This window comes from Manacus candei, unplaced genomic scaffold (assembly GCF_025592945.1).
Source record: "Manacus candei isolate 608988 ecotype Guabito, Panama unplaced genomic scaffold, ASM2559294v1 h1tg000086l, whole genome shotgun sequence".
In the NCBI taxonomy this organism is placed as follows: Eukaryota; Metazoa; Chordata; class Aves; order Passeriformes; family Pipridae; genus Manacus; species Manacus candei.
This window is the reverse complement of record NW_026138134.1, coordinates 6,811,633-6,829,323: the sequence shown is the minus strand read 5'-3', so window position 1 is coordinate 6,829,323 and position 17,691 is coordinate 6,811,633. Positions and strand designations below refer to the sequence as shown.

General features: G+C 61.8%; 3 protein-coding genes and 1 long non-coding RNA gene across 19 annotated transcripts in view; 2 read left to right on the top strand and 2 right to left on the bottom strand.

Annotated features, from left to right (window-relative positions):
- SIK3 (SIK family kinase 3) overlaps nucleotides 1–1,671 on the bottom strand; it is a 73,978-nt gene extending 72,307 nt beyond the window's left edge. For all 5 annotated transcript variants that reach the window (XM_051812527.1, XM_051812529.1, XM_051812531.1 and 2 more), the window contains exon 1: nucleotides 1,475–1,671. The gene's annotated coding sequence lies outside the window, so the exon portion shown is untranslated. The remainder of the gene's footprint in view (nucleotides 1–1,474) is intronic.
- PAFAH1B2 (platelet activating factor acetylhydrolase 1b catalytic subunit 2) lies at nucleotides 972–8,940 on the top strand. Of its 3 annotated transcripts, none has more exons than XM_051812546.1 (6): nucleotides 972–1,242; nucleotides 3,352–3,439; nucleotides 3,560–3,649; nucleotides 4,456–4,572; nucleotides 5,151–5,273; nucleotides 5,770–8,940. In XM_051812546.1, the coding sequence occupies exons 1-6, from the start codon at nucleotides 983–985 to the stop codon at nucleotides 6,046–6,048; spliced, it is 957 nt and encodes a 318-aa protein (XP_051668506.1). In that variant the 5' UTR covers nucleotides 972–982; the 3' UTR covers nucleotides 6,049–8,940. The 3 variants fall into 3 exon arrangements, with proteins under 3 accessions (XP_051668506.1, XP_051668508.1, XP_051668507.1); XM_051812548.1 differs by lacking the exon at nucleotides 972–1,242 and adding an exon at nucleotides 1,843–1,965; XM_051812547.1 differs by lacking the exon at nucleotides 972–1,242 and adding an exon at nucleotides 2,332–2,442.
- Nucleotides 8,941–9,201: 261 nt separating this feature from the next.
- On the bottom strand, nucleotides 9,202–10,999 carry LOC127482338 (uncharacterized). The gene is made up of 3 exons (XR_007908523.1): nucleotides 10,885–10,999; nucleotides 9,552–9,838; nucleotides 9,202–9,465 (listed from the first exon to the last, which is right to left on the bottom strand). It is a non-coding gene; the product is annotated as an uncharacterized LOC127482338 (long non-coding RNA).
- Nucleotides 10,493–17,536, top strand: SIDT2 (SID1 transmembrane family member 2). Of its 10 annotated transcripts, XM_051812535.1 has the most exons (28): nucleotides 10,499–10,950; nucleotides 11,142–11,263; nucleotides 11,368–11,529; nucleotides 11,639–11,684; nucleotides 11,771–11,872; nucleotides 11,946–12,029; nucleotides 12,231–12,342; nucleotides 12,449–12,514; nucleotides 12,624–12,717; nucleotides 12,847–12,902; nucleotides 13,171–13,182; nucleotides 13,322–13,390; nucleotides 13,467–13,541; nucleotides 13,735–13,797; nucleotides 14,194–14,315; nucleotides 14,395–14,468; nucleotides 14,561–14,627; nucleotides 14,759–14,832; nucleotides 14,955–15,078; nucleotides 15,164–15,281; nucleotides 15,358–15,494; nucleotides 15,582–15,690; nucleotides 15,769–15,845; nucleotides 15,953–15,999; nucleotides 16,278–16,383; nucleotides 16,490–16,600; nucleotides 16,683–16,796; nucleotides 16,885–17,536. In XM_051812535.1, exons 1-28 carry the CDS (start codon nucleotides 10,747–10,749, stop codon nucleotides 16,945–16,947), a joined length of 2,610 nt encoding a protein of 869 aa, XP_051668495.1. In that variant the 5' UTR covers nucleotides 10,499–10,746; the 3' UTR covers nucleotides 16,948–17,536. The 10 variants fall into 10 exon arrangements, 9 of the variants coding, with proteins under 9 accessions (XP_051668493.1, XP_051668492.1, XP_051668494.1 ...); XR_007908520.1 differs by lacking the exon at nucleotides 16,885–17,536 and having other exon boundaries at nucleotides 10,493–10,950; nucleotides 15,769–15,838; nucleotides 16,683–16,720; XM_051812532.1 differs by having other exon boundaries at nucleotides 10,497–10,950; nucleotides 15,582–15,845.
- Nucleotides 17,537–17,691: the final 155 nt, after the last annotated feature.

Here is a 17,691-nt window from a genome sequence, read left to right as displayed (position 1 = left end):
GTTCCAGCACAGGTATTTCCCCGGGCTCGGGGAGCCCTCGGAGCTCAGAGGGACAGGGACAGGATCTCCTCGCTGCAGGCTAACGTGTCACACCCCAACCCACCACCCACTCCAGAGCCCACCAGCACCTCACCAACCCACCAGAAAGGAGCTGTGCTGCTTCCCAAGGCCCACAACCCGCCCTCGGTCACCCCAGGGCAGCAGGAATGAGTGTACGCTGCTGTTAAGCATAGCACAAGTTTTCCAAGCTTAGCATCCTCTTCCATCACCCACAAACAACGTGCAAAATCCAGCCTTGGCCCTGCCAATGCGGGACACGATTCCCAGACAAAACTTCAGTGCATGCTTCAGACAAAATCAACTATTTCCATGCAAAACATGGTCTCTGCTTTGGTATTTTGCAAACTTCAGAGTCAGCACCATTGAAAAGAAACCTTGACCCAACGAGAGAGGCTGGAAACAGGAACAGGAAAACAGCTTGGAGTTGGATCACTGCTTCTTCAGGAGCGATGTCCACTCAGGGGGATCAGTGCACTCCAAGCACCTGAACCCATCACCCTGTTTCTATCAGCGAGGTTCAGGTTTATCAGGGGGAGAACAACAGCACAGAACAGCTGAAGTGCAGGTTAAATTGTGGCATGGAGCACTTGGAGGCACAGGGCAAGCAAATCCAGCCCAGCCCTGAAAAGAACTGTCCAGGAGGTGCAATAACCGATTTTTAAGCAGCCCCTGCAGTGACTCTCACTTTGTTCCCGGGGCGCAGGGCCGGAGCTCCCGCAAACCCGCGCCACGGTCACTTTCCCCTGGTCAGTTTCCACGCACTGTCACCGGGAAACTGACCAGGGACACCCCGGGCAGCCCCTGCGGCCCTCCGGGAGCCCCGAGCGGGGCCGTGCCCACGGCTTGTCCGCTGCCGGCCCGGCGCTGCCCCGCTCCCATCCTGCTGCAGTTCCCGGGCAGGATTCCGGTGTGGCACTGGTGCATGCAGGAAGACGAGCCCTCTCGGGGAGCTCGGTGTCACGGGCGGAATCACGAGCACGGCGCCGGTGCCGCGGATCTCCCGCCGCGTCCCAGGGCTCGCCCGCACCCGGATCCACGCGGAGCTCCCGCCGCGCTCCGGGGCTCACCTGGGAGCGCGCCCGCACCTGGATCCACCTGGATTCGCCGCTCCCCCGGGAGGCCCTTCCTGGGGTTTCTCACGGCCCTGGGAACGCTCGGCCACGATCTTTTCTCCCCGCTTGGGTAAGAAACGACCTGCCCCCGCCCCACCTCCACGTCCCCCCCGGCTCCAGGGGCGCATCCCGGGTACCGCGGGCGCATCCCCCCCGCTCCACCTCCACGTTATCCTGGCGCGGCGGGGACCCGCGGGGACACCCCGCTGACAGCGGCCCCGGGCCCGCCCGGCCAGGGGGGAACCGGCGGCCACCCCCCCGCCACCCTCCGCACCCGCCCGGGGGGTGCGCGCCGGGCTCACCTTGGCGCGGGTCACCAGGTGCGTGGCGAGCTTCACCACGGCGAAGTTGCCCTTGCCGATGGTGCGCTCGATCTCGTAGTAGCCGATGCGGGCGGGCCCGGGGGGCCGCGGGGGCGGCGGGGCCGGGGAGAGCCGGGGGGCCGCGGGGGGACCCCCCGCTCCGCCGCCGCCGCCGCCTCCTCCCGCAGCCGCCGCCGCCGCCATCTTGTCGCGCGGAGCGAACCCCCCCCGCGGGGCTGCGGCACCGCGTGAGCTCATCCGCGGGGGGGCGCCGGGGGGGCGGCCGCTGCCATGGCAACGGGGGCGGGGCCCCGGCGTCACGGCTGACGTCAGCGGCGCGCGGCGCCCCCGCGCGGCCGACGGGGGGAGCGCGGCGGACGGTTTTGGGGAGAAACCCGCCGGGAACGGGATTCTTGGTGCTCGTGACGTCACTGCGTCACGGACCGCGCTCCCGAGCCTCGCCCCGGCGGGGAGAGAGACGTCGGAGAGCGGTGAAGTGACGTCACGGCCGCGGGGCGGGAGGCGCCGCGGTTTTGGGGGGAAACCCCGCGAGGAAACGGGGAGAAGAGAGATGGGGGAAACCCGCCAGTCGTGGAGGAAACTTGTTTTCGTGACATCGCTGCGTTTGGGGCCCCCCTCCTCTCGGCAGCGTGACGTCACGGGGAGGCGCGATTACGTCATGGGGCGAAACGCCGCAAGCTCGCTCCTCGTGACGTCACTCCCCGCGGGAACATCAGACAGACAGACAGACACACACACACACGCACGCGGGGCCGGGTCGCGCCTCCCCTCGAGGATGGCGGTGTGACGTCACAGTTCCGTGCAATGACGTCATTTCGGGGCGGGCGGGCCTTCCCCTGGCGCGCGGGGCGGAAGCGGAAGCGGCGGCGCGGGCGGCGCAGGCGCGCGGGGCCGAGCGCAGGGGACGCGCCCGCCATGGAGTCGCGGGGGAAGGAGCCGCAGCCGCCGTGAGTGCGGGGGGCACCCGCGGGGAGGACCCGGCGCGGCGGGGGCATGGCGGAGCACCGGCGCGGGGAGCGCGGGGAGCGGGAGGGAGCGGAGCGCGGCGCGGAGGGAGCCGCCCCGCTGAGCCCAGCCCGCCGCGGTGGGTGCGAGCCCATCGTCCCGCGGCTCCTCCTGCGGTAATTCCCGCGGGATCCACAGGGACGGTGAGGGGTCTCGAGCGTCCCCCCCGTGCGGGAGCCGGGCCTGGTTAGTCCGGAGAAAAGACTGAGAGTGGATGCCGTTAGGCCACACAGGTACCTCCTGGGGGTGCTCAGAGCGCCGTGCCACGCTCTGTTCGGCGACACGGCCACAATCGGAACCAAACCGTGAGGAAGCACTTCTTTCCAGAGCGCTGGAACGGCTGCCCAGGGAGGCCGTGGAATGTCCCTCTCTGGAGACATCCCAAGCCCACCTGGATGTGCTCCTGTGTCACCTGCTCCAGGTGGCCCTGCCTTGGACAGGGTGATCCCCAGAGGTGCCTTCCAGCCCCAGCCATTCTGTGATTCTGGGATCAATCCCGCTGCTCCTGGAGCCAGATTATCCACCTGGGCTGTGGAGCTCAGTGGCTGTAAGCTGGATCTCTGGACATTAATAGGGGCTAATCCCCAAAGTATCCGTGTTTGCTCAGGTTATTAAAGCTCAGGTGTGGGTCTGCAGAGCATCCTTGGAGCTGGCCTTTGTTTTCCAGTCCATGGCTCCAGGGGGAATTCCAGATGCATGGAATAACATCCCTGTTGTTGTCAGCCAGCCACCAGCACGCACAGGAACTGTGGATGTCAGGAAGGGCAGTGTTTTCCAGCAGCCAGGCAGCCCTTATTTCCCAGCCATGGCACTGCTGGAAGCAGCTGGTGTGGGAACTGTTCTTTCCACAGGAACAGGATGGGCATGGGGGACTCCAACCCAGCAGCAGTGCCACATGCCGCTGAGGACATCCAGGGGGATGACAGGTGGATGTCACAGGTGAGGCTGGAGGGGCACAGGGAGCCCTGGGAGGGGGGATCCCCATCCCTGGTCACACTTGTGACCCTGAGGCCACAACAGCCCAGCAGGAATTGCCACCATGCTGCTCCTCTCTCACAGCACAATCGGTTTGTCCTGGACTGCAAAGACAAGGAGCCCGACGTGCTCTTCGTGGGGGACTCCATGGTGCAGTTGCTACAGCAGTATGAGGTAGGGATGAAGGGGGGAGAAAAGTGGGCTGGAGGAGCTGGAGTGTGTCTCTCGCTAACCCAGGAGCTGGTGATCACGTGCAGTACTGATGATTCCCTCTGTTCCCATTTCACTGCTGTCTCCCGAGGCGTTCCTGCCCTGCTTCCTGAAAGCAGTGCCTGGGCACGGCTTTACGTGGCCGCTTGACCTCCCTGAGCTGTTTGTCTCCTCCTCTGGGGCCACGACCAGCTGCCTTCATTTTGGCACACATACAGAGCCCCTTGGCTCTCAGATTCCAGCCTCCCATCACATCCCCTGTGGGTGTCCCTGGTATCCCCTACATTTAATCCCATAGCACTCAGGGTGCCTGAGGCATTGGCACGCTGGCTTCTCCCTAAAACTGCTGGGGCAGAGAAGAGCAGAGGCTCTTTGGCTCTTGGGGCAAAGAAGAGCTCTGCTCCACCGTGGTGGTGGCTGAGCAGCTTTGTTCTGCAAGAGCTGCTTCCCTTTGTTCTAGTTTTGTTACCTGGGGATGAAAAGGATTTAATCAGGTCACAGATTCCTTCTTCAGAGGCCCCGTGCCTAAGTCTGCAACAGATCAGCGCTCTGGGTCTCTGCTGAGTTGGGCAAATCACTGCTCAGGAAGTCTTCCCCTTTGTGCCAGGTCTGAGAGACTGAACATCAGCAGCTCTGTAAAGCCTCATCCTGTGTCTAAGTGCCCTTTGTGGAGTGAGTTTTGAGAGAAGGGCTCCCATTAACTCAGTGCAGTGTGTTCCCTTCACAGTCAGGATGCTGCTCTGAAACAGCACCTTGATTTCTGCTTACAGATATGGCGAGAGCTCTTCTCACCACTCCATGCACTGAATTTTGGGATTGGTGGAGACACCACGGGACATGTTCTATGGAGACTGAAGAACGGTGAACTGGAGAACATTAAACCCAAGGTACCAGCAGAGAACCCAACTGGGCAGCCCTGTGCTGACTGAGGGGAGACAGAGTGGGGCAGAACTCAGGGAGCAGATGGACTTTTTTGTCTGAGCACCTGCTGGCACTGGGTGCTCCAGGCATTGGGGTGTGCTTGGGAGCAGAGCAGGGGGGGAATGGCTTCAAACTGAAAGAGAGAATGGCCTTCCAACTCAGGCCATTCTGTGATTCTGTGATTTACCTGTGCCAGGTGTAGCTTGGAGTTGCAGCCGCCTCTTGGGCCTGAGCTGTATCCATGCCCTCTGGAAAGGGATGAGAAGTATTCACTGCAGAGTTGGGGAAGATGTTCAGGTGTGCAGTGAAGGTCACCTGCCCTCTCTGCACCTGCAGTTGCAGCCCTGGACAGTGTCTTCCCCGAGAGCAGTGGGCATTGCCTGCCCAGGGCTAAACTCTGTCAGCCTGAGTTCAGCCTTAAGCCCGACCCTCCCCACAGCTCACCAGCCACCGATGATGTTTATGCAGGGATTTCAGGGTCATCAGCCCGTTAAAACTTGCTCTGGAAAAGCTGCAAACATTCTTTTTTTTTTTCTCTTTGTAGGTCATTGTTGTTTGGGTTGGAACAAATAATCATGAAAACACAGCAGAAGAAGTAGCAGGGGGGATCGAGGCCATCGTGCGCCTGATAAACACCCAGCAGCCACAGGCCAAAGTCATTGTACTGGTACGTCTCCAGGAGCAGTCACTTTATCTGTCCTTTGCTTTATGCCTCTCCTTGCTGGCTTGGCTTTGCAGGAGCCCTCCTCTGGCCCTTCCAGAGGTGGGTGGACTCATCCCGTTAACTATGCCACTCCAAAGTGTTGCTGAGGAAGTCCTGTGAGGGGAAGATAAGTGCCCAAATCCTAGTTGGCTTCCTTATCCTAACAGCTTAGCTGCTGCCTCTCTTGCTGAGGAGCTGGGCAATGGCAGGAAAAAAGCTCAAAAGAACAGAAGCTGTTATATTTAAAAATGAAAAGAAAACAGGTGCCCTGCCAGTCATGCTTGTAGCTCATCTGCATTTCACATTAGGTCTGGACGGACAAATTCTGATTCAAGGGATGAGTTTCTCTTGTCACAGACATCCTGAATCTTGACAGGCAGCCCAAGTTGGAAGGGAAAGCAGGCCTCCTGTTGCCATCAGAATCATGCAGAGCACTTTTTTTGCCTCCTCCTTGTGCCAGGGCCTGCTACCTCGTGGAGAGAAGCCAAACCCGCTGCGGCAGAAGAACGCCAAGGTGAACAACCTGCTCAAAGCCTCGCTCCCCAAGCTGCCCAACGTCCAGCTGCTGGACGTGGATGTGGGCTTCGTGCACTCGGATGGCACCATCTCCTACCACGACATGTTCGATTTCCTGCACCTGACGGGCGGGGGGTACGCCAAGGTCTGCAAGCCCCTCCACGAACTGATCATGCAGCTGCTGGAGGAGACCCCCGAGGAGAAACGAGCTGCCCTGGCCTGAGCCGCTGATGTCGGCGCCGAGAGCATCATCCAGCCCATCAGATCAGTTCTGTCACTGGCACTACAGAATCCTTCTTTCTTAAAGCACTTTCCATTATAGAATGTTACCGGATGTCCGTACCTAGTGTTTTGAGGGGGAAGGCTCGTGTTTAACTGGTCTTGTACATACGAGGGCCGGCTTGGTTGGTTTTATTGCAGGAGGAAATTAGCTGAAGAAGAGTTTTACTTTTAAACCATTCCTCATTTAAAACGAGAACAGGACTGTCACTCTGTGCCCCTCTCATGTCTTGTTGCTCTGTGGTTGTCCTAGAACCCCTTGTAGCCTGTCCGACACCACGCCTGGCTCACCATTCCTGGCTGCAGCCATCGTGCTCTGTGTATTTGCCTGGGAACAAGAATCACATTCCACTTGCAAAAGCCAGAACAGATGCATTTTTCCAAACTCAGTCCCACCTTTTAGAGGTTTGGGGTTTTTTTGATTTTTTTTTTTGTTTGTCGTTTGTTTTTTTTTTACTGGGGGGTTTAAATGAAACGTGTTGTTTTCTCACTCCTTTCTGAAGCAGCATGAAACTGGAATTCAGAAATTTAAAGAAGCAAACGGTTACCTGAGCTCGTGCAACACTCCCAGGTGCTTGTCTCGTGCTTGTCTCCCCATGCCTGCTAGCCAGGGCATCTTCCCTCCCACGCAGCTCTCCCGGGGCACCTTCCTTCCCTCCCACGCAGCTCTCCTGGGAACACTCCCGTTCTGGTGCTGCTGCTCTGCCCTGCTCCTGCTGCCTGTGGGGTCGCTGGCTTTTGGCAGTTGCTCAGTGTAGGATTTTAATGATCCAATAATCTGGCAGTCACTTCCTTGCTCCCTGGAACTGACAGACATCCCTCTGAGGTCCCTGCACCACAGGGCTCTTTGCAGTGCTGTTCCTTGTTCCTTTTTTTCTTTTTTTTTTTAATCAAATATGACTGTTACATCCTTTTTTTTTCTAAAGCAAACCCACACGAACAGCCCCTGGCTGCAAGGCCCAAATCACACTGAAGCTTTACAGATCCCAAGGTGTATATTTCTTTATTGCTACTGGTTTACTTGTATAAACATTTTATTTGAACAACTACAGCCTCTTACAGTAAAAAGTGAAGTTAAGGCGTAGCTTTCCCTGCCCTAGACACTGCTCCTCACCTCTAGCAAGGGAGCTGGAGGGGCAGGTGCCCCCCTAAGGGGCTGTGGCTAGGTGGGACTTTGGTTTGGTTTGTAGTTAGGACTTGTTTTAGTGAGACAGCCTTTCATTTAAAACTGAGAGGTTCTCTTTCAGAAAGAAACAGTTTGGACCCAAGAAGCAGGGCCCTGGATGAATTGATAACTTGCAAATTGATAACTATTTTAAACCAAGTCTCTTCCTCCCTGGCTTACCTGCTGGAGCTGGAGCTCAGTGGTGCCACACAGGCCTCGCTGTGTTTGTGCTTCCCGTGGGATCCACGTGCAGGTAAATCTGGGAGGAACAGAGAGCTTCCCTCTGTGTGCCAAGGGAGGTGCTCAGGTGTCAGGTCCTTGCTGAAGCCCATAGGTACTGTACATAGTCTGTCTGCCCTTTGCTGTAGCCAAGGGGCTGGTGTGTAACTCTGACCTAGCATTGAGGAATCCCGTAACGTCCCACCTCATCCCCCTCCTCCTGTAGATTTGATCATAGCAGGATTCCTGCCTGGATTGCATGCATAGTGTGTGTTTTGTTTCCAGTATATGTGATCTACACACAGATGAAGGAAAGGTGAAGTGTTCCCCTTGCCAGGATCAGACGCAGGGAGTTGCGGAGTGCCACGGGAGAGGAGGGATCACATCCTGCCCCCATGATCCAGACCAGGGATGCTGCTCCCTGAGGCTGGCTTTGCACTCGTGGCCTTGCAGGGCAGGCTTTGAGGGAATGCTGCTCACCTTCCCGTAAGGTGCTGGCTGGAGAAATTGGGGAAGGGCAAGTGGAAAATCAGATGTTAAAAGTACACTGCAGTGGAGAGTTCCCGGGGAAGGGCTTATCCCACCCCCAGCCCCCTCAGGGAGCCAGGATAGAACTCATTCTACTCCCTGAGAGCTTTCCATCTCTCCAGGCTTGTGAGAAAAGGCAAGTGTGTGCTAGTTAATCTGTGCATCCCTGCTTCCCTTCCCGCTGCTGCTGCTGCATTTGGCTGAAGAGATGCTAACCAGGAATGTACTCCAGTAAAGCTCCGGCTTCTCCGCTCGGCACCCTGTGCCCGCTGTGAGTCAGCCCCTTTGGCAGGGTGCCGAGTGGACCGGGAGGTTTGGCAGGCTCCGGAGGCTCTGGAGTGTCACCAGGGAGGCTCTGCTGGCTCTGCTTTGGCTTGGCTTGCTGAGGTGCCACGCTCTGTGCTGGTTCAGTGCTCACGGCTCTGCTCCGTCCCTGGTGCTGGAGAGGGAGGACGGCGTCTTCTCCACTCAAACTTGGCTCTGCCGGGCAGGAAACTGCCCTGCTCATCTGAGAGGTATTATGAGCAAGAGGGTTCTGCCTCCTTGCTCACCTAGTGCTGAAAACCGAGTGCCTCGTGTGGGAAAGCTTCAATTCCAGCTCTGGATGTCCCTCGAGAGGGGCCTGTGCTGGAGCTAAGGGCTTCTCTAAGTGAGCATTCCCAGTTTGGTGTTTATTGCAGCAGAGAGGAAAACAAACAAACAGAAGATGTGAAATGACAGAGTCTTGTGAGGTGCGGGGCGGGAGGACGAGGCAGGATGGGAGCCATGAGGAGGAGGAAGGCCTGTCCCTCCCCTCGCTGCCCACCCACCGCCCCGAGCCTCCCCCGGGACACAACCATTGTGATTCTGCTTTGGCAAAAATGCATCGGCTGGTAGAACTCACTGTTAGTGCATATTTCAATATAAATGTCAATGTTTCACCCACCGTGTCGCAGCCTGTGTGTGTGTGTGTGTGTGTGTGTGTGTGTACGTGCCGAGGCGTCTCCTGCCTCTGTCTCGGTCACTCTTGGTTGGTCTCCACGGGGCCGAGGAGGTGCTGCCAAACCTCCCACCGAGGGCCCTCCCTGGCCCTGGGAGCTGTGCTCAGCCAGATCCTCACTCCTGATTTAATTCCTGCTTTTCCCTGCTCCGTTTGGGGCTTTTTCCTGTCTGTTTTTCCTCCTTTCTCCGTGCAGAGCTGAGGTCCTGTGAGTGCGGTGCTGCAGGTAAAGGGAACCGGTATTTCAGCCCTCGACAGGACATCGGCTTGTGTTCAACTGCCGAGTGGTTTATCTCTAATAGCCCTGGAGGGAACAGGGAAGGCACATCCCCACGCAATCCCCCTCACGGCCATCCCACGGAGGCGACTCGAGTTCGATCAGAGTCGGTTGGAGTTCTGCTTCTAGTCCCGCATGGGCGTCCGTCTGTCCCTGAGGTCATTCCATCTGCCACCAGCGTCACCACCTGTACCTGGAAACAATGTGCAGACTGTCCAAACCGGGGGATCCTCAGGGAGAGGAGGCCCAGAGAAATAAAGTGCACAATAGCAGCAGCACCTGTCTCGTGCCGTTTGTCCCACGGAACCGGCAGCAGAGGTCCTGGATGTCTGAGCGAGCCCGGAAAGTGGCTTTGTGACAGGTGACGTGGGGCTGAGCTGCTTCAGAGGGGGATTTTAAACCAAAAATCCCAATTGCAGACACAGAAAACGTGATAAAAAGGCCCCAGAGACCTTGGAGAGAGGCCTGGAGGTGGTCGGCTCAGCAGCAGCTGGGACAGGGGTGTTTTCAGAGACAGCCTCTGGTGATGAGGGGTGCTGCAAACTGGAGGGAGGCTGCAGGAGCCCCTGTGGGAATCCAGGGAGCATCAGGAGATGGGGCAGAGCCATCCATCGCCTGGCAGGGGATTACTCTGTCTCCCCATGGACTTTGGGGACAGGCAGGCTGGGCAAGGGGCTCAGTGAGTGTCTGGAGCATGGACACGGCCCTGGGACCTCCCTGCAGGGTGGGGGACAGGGATTCCAGTACAGGGTCTCCTCTGAAGCAGGGGCTCCTCTATGGGGCCAGGCTTCCCCTATGGGGTCCTGTATATGGGCAGGGCTCCACAATAGAGGAGGGCTTCCCCTGTGGGGTCCCATATGGAGCAGGGGCTCCTTTATGGAGCCGGGCTTCCCCTGTGGAGTCCTATATAGGCTCCTATAAACCAGGGCTCCCCCTATGGCGTTCTATATAGGACAGAGCTCCCCTATGGCGTCCTATACAGGGTAGGGGCTCCCCTATAGGACACGGCTTCCCCTGTGGGGTCCCATATGGAACGCGGCTTCCCATGCGGGATCCCGTACGGAGCAGGGGCGGCCCTACGGCCCCGGGCTTCCCCCGCGGGTCCCTCGGAGCGGGGGTTCCCCGCCGGGCCGGTCCCCCCGGCCCCGCCCGCCGCGTCACTTCCCCGGCCGGGCGCTGCAACCCGCGACGGGAGTGACGTCACCGCCGGTCCGTGTTTACCGCGGCTGCGGAACGGGAAGGGACGGAGGGACAGCGCCGGCATCGGGATCGGGATCCGGGCACCGGCTCCGCGCTCCGCCCGCAGCGCCAGCGCGGCCCCGCTCCGGCCCCGGCCATGGGGCAGCGCGCCCGGGCGCGCCCCGGCTGAGCGCCCCGTCCCGTCCCGTCCTGTCCCGTGCCGTGCCGTGCCGTGCCGTGCTGTGCCGTCCTGTCCCGTCCCGCCCCGCGGACCTTGGCCGGGGATGCTGGCGGGATGCCGGGCTCCGGAGCGGCCGCGCTGGCCTGGGCGCTGCTGGCCGGGGCGCTGCTGCTGCTGCCCCCGCCGCCCGTCCTGCCCCAGCCCCACCGGCGGAACGTGAGCGAGACGGAAGCCCAGTTCAACACCACCTACACCGACTGGGTGGACGCCGACCTGCTCCACATCTACGCCTTCAACCACAGCGTGCGCAGGAACACGGTGAGCCGGGTGGTCGCCACCGCCGCGTCCCCCGCGGGCTGGGTGTCCCCTGGGATCCTTCGCACCGGGAGTGTTGGGCGTGCGGGGCACGGCAGCCTCTGCCACGACGGCCGAGCAAAGTCCAGCCGTCGGGATGAGCCGCCGCCGCCCGACCTGCCCGGCCAACGCCTCGCCTTCCCCTGTCCCCGCAGACCGAGGGCGTGCGGGTGTCGGTGAACGTCCTCTCCGACCACAAGGACCTGCCCGTGCTCTTCGTGGTGAGGCAGAAGGAGGCGGTGGTCTCCTTCCAGGTGCCGCTCATCCTCCGGGGCCTGTGAGTACCAGCGGGTTCCCCACGCAGGGATGGATCCCCGGGCTGGGATCCCCCCGACAGGGTTTCCCCCTGCGAGGGAGGTCACGCAGCCCCTCCTGCCCCAGGTACCAGCGGAAATACGCGTACCAGGAGGTGAGCCGCACGCTCTGCCAGCCACAGACCAAGACCGAGGTGGAGACCCAGCACTTCTACGTGGATGTCTCCACACTCTCCCTCAACGCCTCCTACCAGCTGCGGGTCACCCGCGTGGAGAACTTCGTGCTGCGGTGAGGGGAGCCCCGAACCACAGACCCGCTCCCTGCCTGCTGCCCGTGGGGGCTGTGGGGGCTACAGGCTCCCCTTGCCACCCATCACCTCTCCGTGCTCTCTCTGCAGGACAAATAAAAGGTTCAGCTTCAACGCCACGGCCTCCCAGCCACAGGTGAGGGGAACTGGCACAGTGTGGCACGGGAGGGGGGCTGTGCCACGTGGCCACTGTGGCAGCAATGGGCCCTTTCTCCCCCGCAGTACTTCAAGTATGAGTTCCCTGAAGGAGTGGACTCGGTGATTGTGAAGGTGACCTCGGCCATGGCCTTCCCCTGCTCTGTCATCTCCATCCAGGACATCCTGGTAGGTTTGGGCAGTGGGGTCTCGGGGTGATCCGTGGTGCCCGGCGGGGCTGACGGGCCCTCTGCCCCCCCAGTGCCCTGTCTACGACCTGGACAACAACGTGGCCTTCATTGGGATGTACCAGACCATGACGAAGAAGGCGGCCATCACGGTGCAGGTGGGCACGGGGCTGTGCCATGAGGCTGTGCCACGGGGCTGTACCACGGTGCTGAGCTGCACCCAGCCCCTGCCCGGTGCTGCCGGGTACCTCTGGTTGTCAGAGCTCGCAGAGGGTATCCCTGGGATAACCTCTGGCATGGGAGACCCCCAGCTGGGCTCTGCTGACCCCCATCTCTCCCCCCTGGGACGGCTGCTGCAGAAGAAGGATTTCCCCAGCCACAGCTTCTACGTGGTGGTGGTGGTGAAGACGGAGGACGAGGCATGTGGGGGGCCTCTGCCCTACTACCCCCTCTCCAAAAATGCCTCTCCAGGTATGTAGGGGGCTGGAGGAGGCACCCACCCTGCTGCTGTGGGCTGTGTGTGGGGACACACTGGGGATAGGGCAGAGAGCTGAACCCTGGCCATGCCCTCTCCCAGATGAACCTGTGGATCAGCACAACCGGCAGAAGATGCTGGAGGTGATGGTGTCACCTGCCATAACCTGTGAGTCTGGGAGGGGCTGGGTGTGCTGGGGGTGGTGGGCTCTGCAGGGACCCACAACAGGTCCCCAGAGGTGCCACCCCCCCTGAGGGCTTGTTCTGGCTCTGCACAGCGGAGGCCTATGTGAGCAGTGTGCTCTTCTGCCTCAGCATCTTCCTCTCCTTCTACGTCCTCACGCTGCTCATCGCCTGCTGGGAGAGCTGCCGGTGAGTCCATGGGTGTTGCTGCTCCTCTGGGTGCTGGGCCTACGGGCACCATCCTGTCCCTGATGTGGTGGGGGCCCTCAGGCTGTGCCCCCTCGCCACAGCCGGGCTGATGGCTGCTTCCCTCGGCAGGCAGCACAAGAGGAAGGGGCTCCTGTCAGCCATGGACTCGCCCAGCCTGGACACAGGTGAGGGATGGAGGCAGCAGACACCGGCATGGAGGGATCTGCCTGCGGGATTCCCGCTTATTCTGGCCTCTTGAGCCCTGATTCTGCAGGAATTCCCCACTATCCCCCTCAGCCCTGCTTGCCCTTCGGCTCCCTGGGGACAAATCCCAGTGCCAGGGGTCCAGGGAGGTCCCAGACTTCGCCACTGTGGGGCTGGCAGGGCTGCACTGGGGCTTTGCATCTCACCAGCTCTGTCTCTTTCTTCCCACGGCTTTCCGGGGACTCCCAGCATCGCTCCTGGGTAGGTGCCAGCTCTGTCCTCGGCTCTGAGCTCGCTCTGTGCCAGGGCAGGGGTGCAGGACTCTGCCCTGAGCCCAAGGGCCATGCAGCCCCGGGACAGGGGTGCCACCAGAGCTGACAGAGACCATCCTGTCCCACAGGTCACTCCCGCAGCATCCCCGACTCCTTCCTGGGCCGTGGTTATGACAGCTACGGTTACGGCTCCTTCGGTGAGTGCCTTGGGCTGTCCCCCCGTCCTTCACCCCCCTGCCCACGGGCCGTGCCCACCCTCTGCCCTCCTTGCAGGGAACGGCTCCTCCAGCAGCACCGAGGGTGTCACAGACAGCCTGGCCTCCACAGAAGTCTCCTACAGTTACGTGGGTGAGTTGTGGGGCGACTGGTGTGGCCGCAGCCCTGCAGAGCCACGTGCCCGGTGGTGTCCCAGCTCTGCCCCTCTCTGTCTCCGGGGCAGGTCCCAGGGCTGGCAGCCCCTCCGTGCAGCCCACGGCGGGGTCTCCATTGGCAGACACGTGTGGGGGAGCCCTGCTCCAGTAACTGTGGCTTTCCTTTGAAGGGCAGGAGCAGTTCAAGCGGCGCACACCCTCCGCCCTGACGAGGCCGCTGAGCATTCCCATGGGTAGATGCTGGTACTGGGCAGGGTTGGGCCAATCAAAGCAAAATCTGCCCAGCCCCAAGTTCATGCCCAGGGCACAGAGCACCCCAGCTCCCCTCCCTCAGAGCAAGGGCAGCACCAAGGGACTGCAGGGCAGGATGTTGTTTGCCTGTGCCCCAGCTGTCCCCAGTGTGGCAGAGCCCCGGGGGACGGGCGTGGGTGACATTCACCCACATGGCACAGCCACCACGTCCCCCCTGGGCAGGGACAGCGCAGGGTCCGGGGGATTAGAGCCCGTCCCTGGTGAGAGTTGTCAGGGGAGCAGCCGAGTGGTTAATTGGGTGTGATTGGGGTCCCACGGGGTGGGTGCCGGGGTGGGCTGGGCCAGGGACTCCTCTGACGGCCCCGGCTGGGCCGCAGGGGAGCGATCCCTGGAGAACGTGGCCGGCCGGCCCCGCCTGGACTCGCTCAGCTCCGTCGAGGAGGATGACTACGACACCCTGGCTGACATAGACTATGACAAGAACGTCATCCGCACCAAGGTGTGTCCCACCCCGGCCCCTGCTGCCCACTGCCCACTGCCCACTGCCCAGACAACCCCTCACCAGCCTCTCCTTCCAGAAATACCTGTGTGTGGCCGACCTGGCGCGCAAGGACAAGCGGGTGCTGCGGAAGAAGTACCAGATCTACTTCTGGTGAGCGGGGGGCAGTGGGGATGGGGGCATTGAGCAGTGTCCCGACCCGGGGCGGGCAGCAGGGACCCCCTGACACCCCCTGCCTCTCGCAGGAACATCGCCACCATCGCTGTCTTCTACGCCCTGCCTGTCATCCAGCTTGTCATCACCTACCAGACAGTAAGTGGGGCAGGTTGGCAGCAGCTGGGGCTCCTGGGAGCTCTGGGGGCTGCAGTCCTAAACTGTGCTCCCCAGCACAATGGGGACACTCCGAGGGGTCTCCCCGACCCTCACCCTGCCTGTGAATGCAGGTGGTGAACGTTACTGGCAACCAGGACATCTGTTACTACAACTTCCTGTGTGCCCACCCGCTGGGGAACCTCAGGTGGGTTCAGGGTGGCTGGGGGTGGGTGGCTGAGGGTCCCCTGTGCCCAGGGCTGTGCTGTGGCGGGGCCCCGAGGACAAGAGAGGGTCCACAGCACTCAGGTGTGGACTGGCCCCTCGCAGCGCCTTCAACAACATCCTCAGCAACCTGGGCTACATCCTGCTGGGTTTGCTCTTCCTGCTCATCATCCTGCAGCGCGAGATCAACTACAACCGGGCGCTCATGCGCAACGACACCCACGCCCTGGTAAGGGACGGGGGTCGCTGGGGTGCCCTGGGGGAGGGCTCAGCCCCCCACGAACCCCCTGCTTCCCCTACCCTCCACCCCACAGGAGTGTGGCATCCCCAAGCACTTCGGGCTCTTCTACGCCATGGGCACCGCGCTCATGATGGAGGGGCTGCTCAGCGCCTGCTACCACGTCTGCCCCAACTACACCAACTTCCAGTTCGGTGAGTGCCCCCCCAGCCCCCCACTGCCCACGCCGGGGCCGCCCCCACACCCCTCTCACCGCTGTGCCCCCCCCAGACACCTCCTTCATGTACATGATCGCGGGGCTCTGCATGCTGAAACTCTACCAGAAGCGCCACCCAGACATCAACGCCAGCGCCTACAGCGCCTACGCCTGCCTGGCCCTCGTCATCTTCTTCTCCGTGGTCGGCGTGGTGAGTAGGGTGGGCGTTGTGGCGGAGGGGGACACACACGTGGGTCACCCCCACAGCTCACTGCCCACCCCTCCACTCTCCCTGCAGGTCTTTGGGAAGGGGAACACGGCCTTCTGGATCGTCTTCTCCGTCATCCACATCTTGGCCACGCTGCTGCTGAGCACCCAGCTCTACTACATGGGGCGCTGGAAGCTGGGTGAGGGCGGGCACCATGAGCAGGGTGGGCGGGGGGCAGCGCAGTGGCCCCCCAGTGTCACCTCCCCTCTCCCCACAGACTCGGGCATCCTGCGCAGGATCCTGCACGTGCTGTACACGGACTGCGTCCGGCAGTGCAGCGGGCCCATGTACGTGGTGAGTGCTGGCACCGGGGCCCCCCTGGCTCTGCAGAGACCCCTCCTGGCAGCCCCCGCCCCGGAGCAGCTGCCCACCACCCCTCACAGCCCCCCTGCCCTTTGCAGGACCGAATGGTGCTCCTGGTCATGGGAAACATCATCAACTGGTCACTGTAAGTGCAGAGCCAGACCCCAACCTGCTTCTCCCCGTCCCTGCCACTGCCCCCACCCTGCTCCTGCCATTCCTCTGCTGGGGCTGGGCTGAGGACAGCCAGATCGTGACAGCTGTGAGCCCAGCATGACAGATCCCCCTGCAGCTGTGGCACCACGATGTCACCTCACGCTGCCTGACCTCCCGGGGGTTGCTGGCATGCCTGGGGACAGCAGGCACACGGGCACCACAGGGGGCCCCAGGCTGTGCTGACCCTGCTGCCTGCCCCTGCCTCCCCAGCGCTGCCTACGGCCTCATTGTCCGCCCCAATGACTTCGCTTCCTACCTGCTGGCCATCGGCATCTGCAACCTCCTCCTCTACTTCGCCTTCTACATCATCATGAAGGTGGGAGCTGAGCCCCCGGCCCCCATGGGCCTGGTGGGGAGGGCAGGGCAGGGCAGGGCACCGCTGCCTGCTCCTGCCTGCACAGTGACACCGGACTCTCCCACAGCTCCGCAGTGGCGAGCGCATCAAGCTCATCCCCCTGCTCTGCATCATCAGCACCTCTGTGGTCTGGGGCTTTGCCCTCTTCTTCTTCTTCCAGGGGCTCAGCACTTGGCAGGTGAGCAGGAGGGTGGCCTGGGCAGTGGGGTGGGTGGGATGGCCACGGGCGGGCACAGTGACACTGGCTCTGTCCCCGACAGAAAACGCCAGCGGAATCTCGGGAGCACAACCGTGACTGCATCCTGCTCGACTTCTTTGACGACCACGACATCTGGCACTTTCTCTCCTCCATCGCCATGTTCGGCTCCTTCTTGGTAGGTGCTGGTTCCTCCAGCACAGCAGGCCCTGCCCCTGCCCCCCAGCTCCCCATGCCCCGCTCCCCTCACTCTCCTTGCTCCGCAGGTGCTGCTGACACTGGACGATGACCTGGACTGCATCCAGCGGGACAAGATCTACGTCTTCTAGGAGCCTGCAGCCTCACGCTGCCCTGGGACTGTGCCAAACACCCCGCTGCAGCCCCAGGAGGGGGCACCCACCCCCGGGGAGGGATGTCCGTGCTGCAGGTCCTGCCAGCCGCTCCGTCCCCCTCCCCACGCAGCCTGGGGGTCCCGGTGCACCTCCTCCCTGTCAGCCAGGTCCTTCCAGGCACTACGTGCCCGTCCCTGGGCCTGTCGTGGCCAAAAACAGGGCTGGGGGGCCACCGGGGCACCATCCTCGGTGGCAAGTGACACTGGAAAAGGTGCTGCTGCTCCGTGTCCGTGTGCCCGTGGGCGCGGCGAGGGGATTGTGGCGAGTACCATGCCAGCAGCCCCGCGGCCCCCTGAGCTCGTGGGTGTGGGTTTCTCTTCAGTGCCTGAGTCGTATGGGTGGGAGGTGGGGGTGTGTGGGGCCAGCACGGTGGTGGCAGTGGCCAGAGAGGCCCCACTCGTGTCTCCTGCAGTGTCCCGGGGGGTGGCTGTGGCGGGCCCCCGTTGCCGCTCCCACCGAGGTGCCGCGTGCTGTCCGCGCGTGGATCTGCTGGGAAGGGACTCGCATTAAAGTGTCTGCACTTTGCCTGCCTGTGCCTCCTGCCTGGGCAGCAGGAGCCCGGGGGGGTCCCAGGGGCATCTGCCACGAGGTGTCAGCCAGGCAGTGCCGTGGCACTGTCTCCTCCTTCCCGCGGGATTTTGGGAGAGTGGAGATGCTGCGGCGCTGCTGCTGCTCTGGATA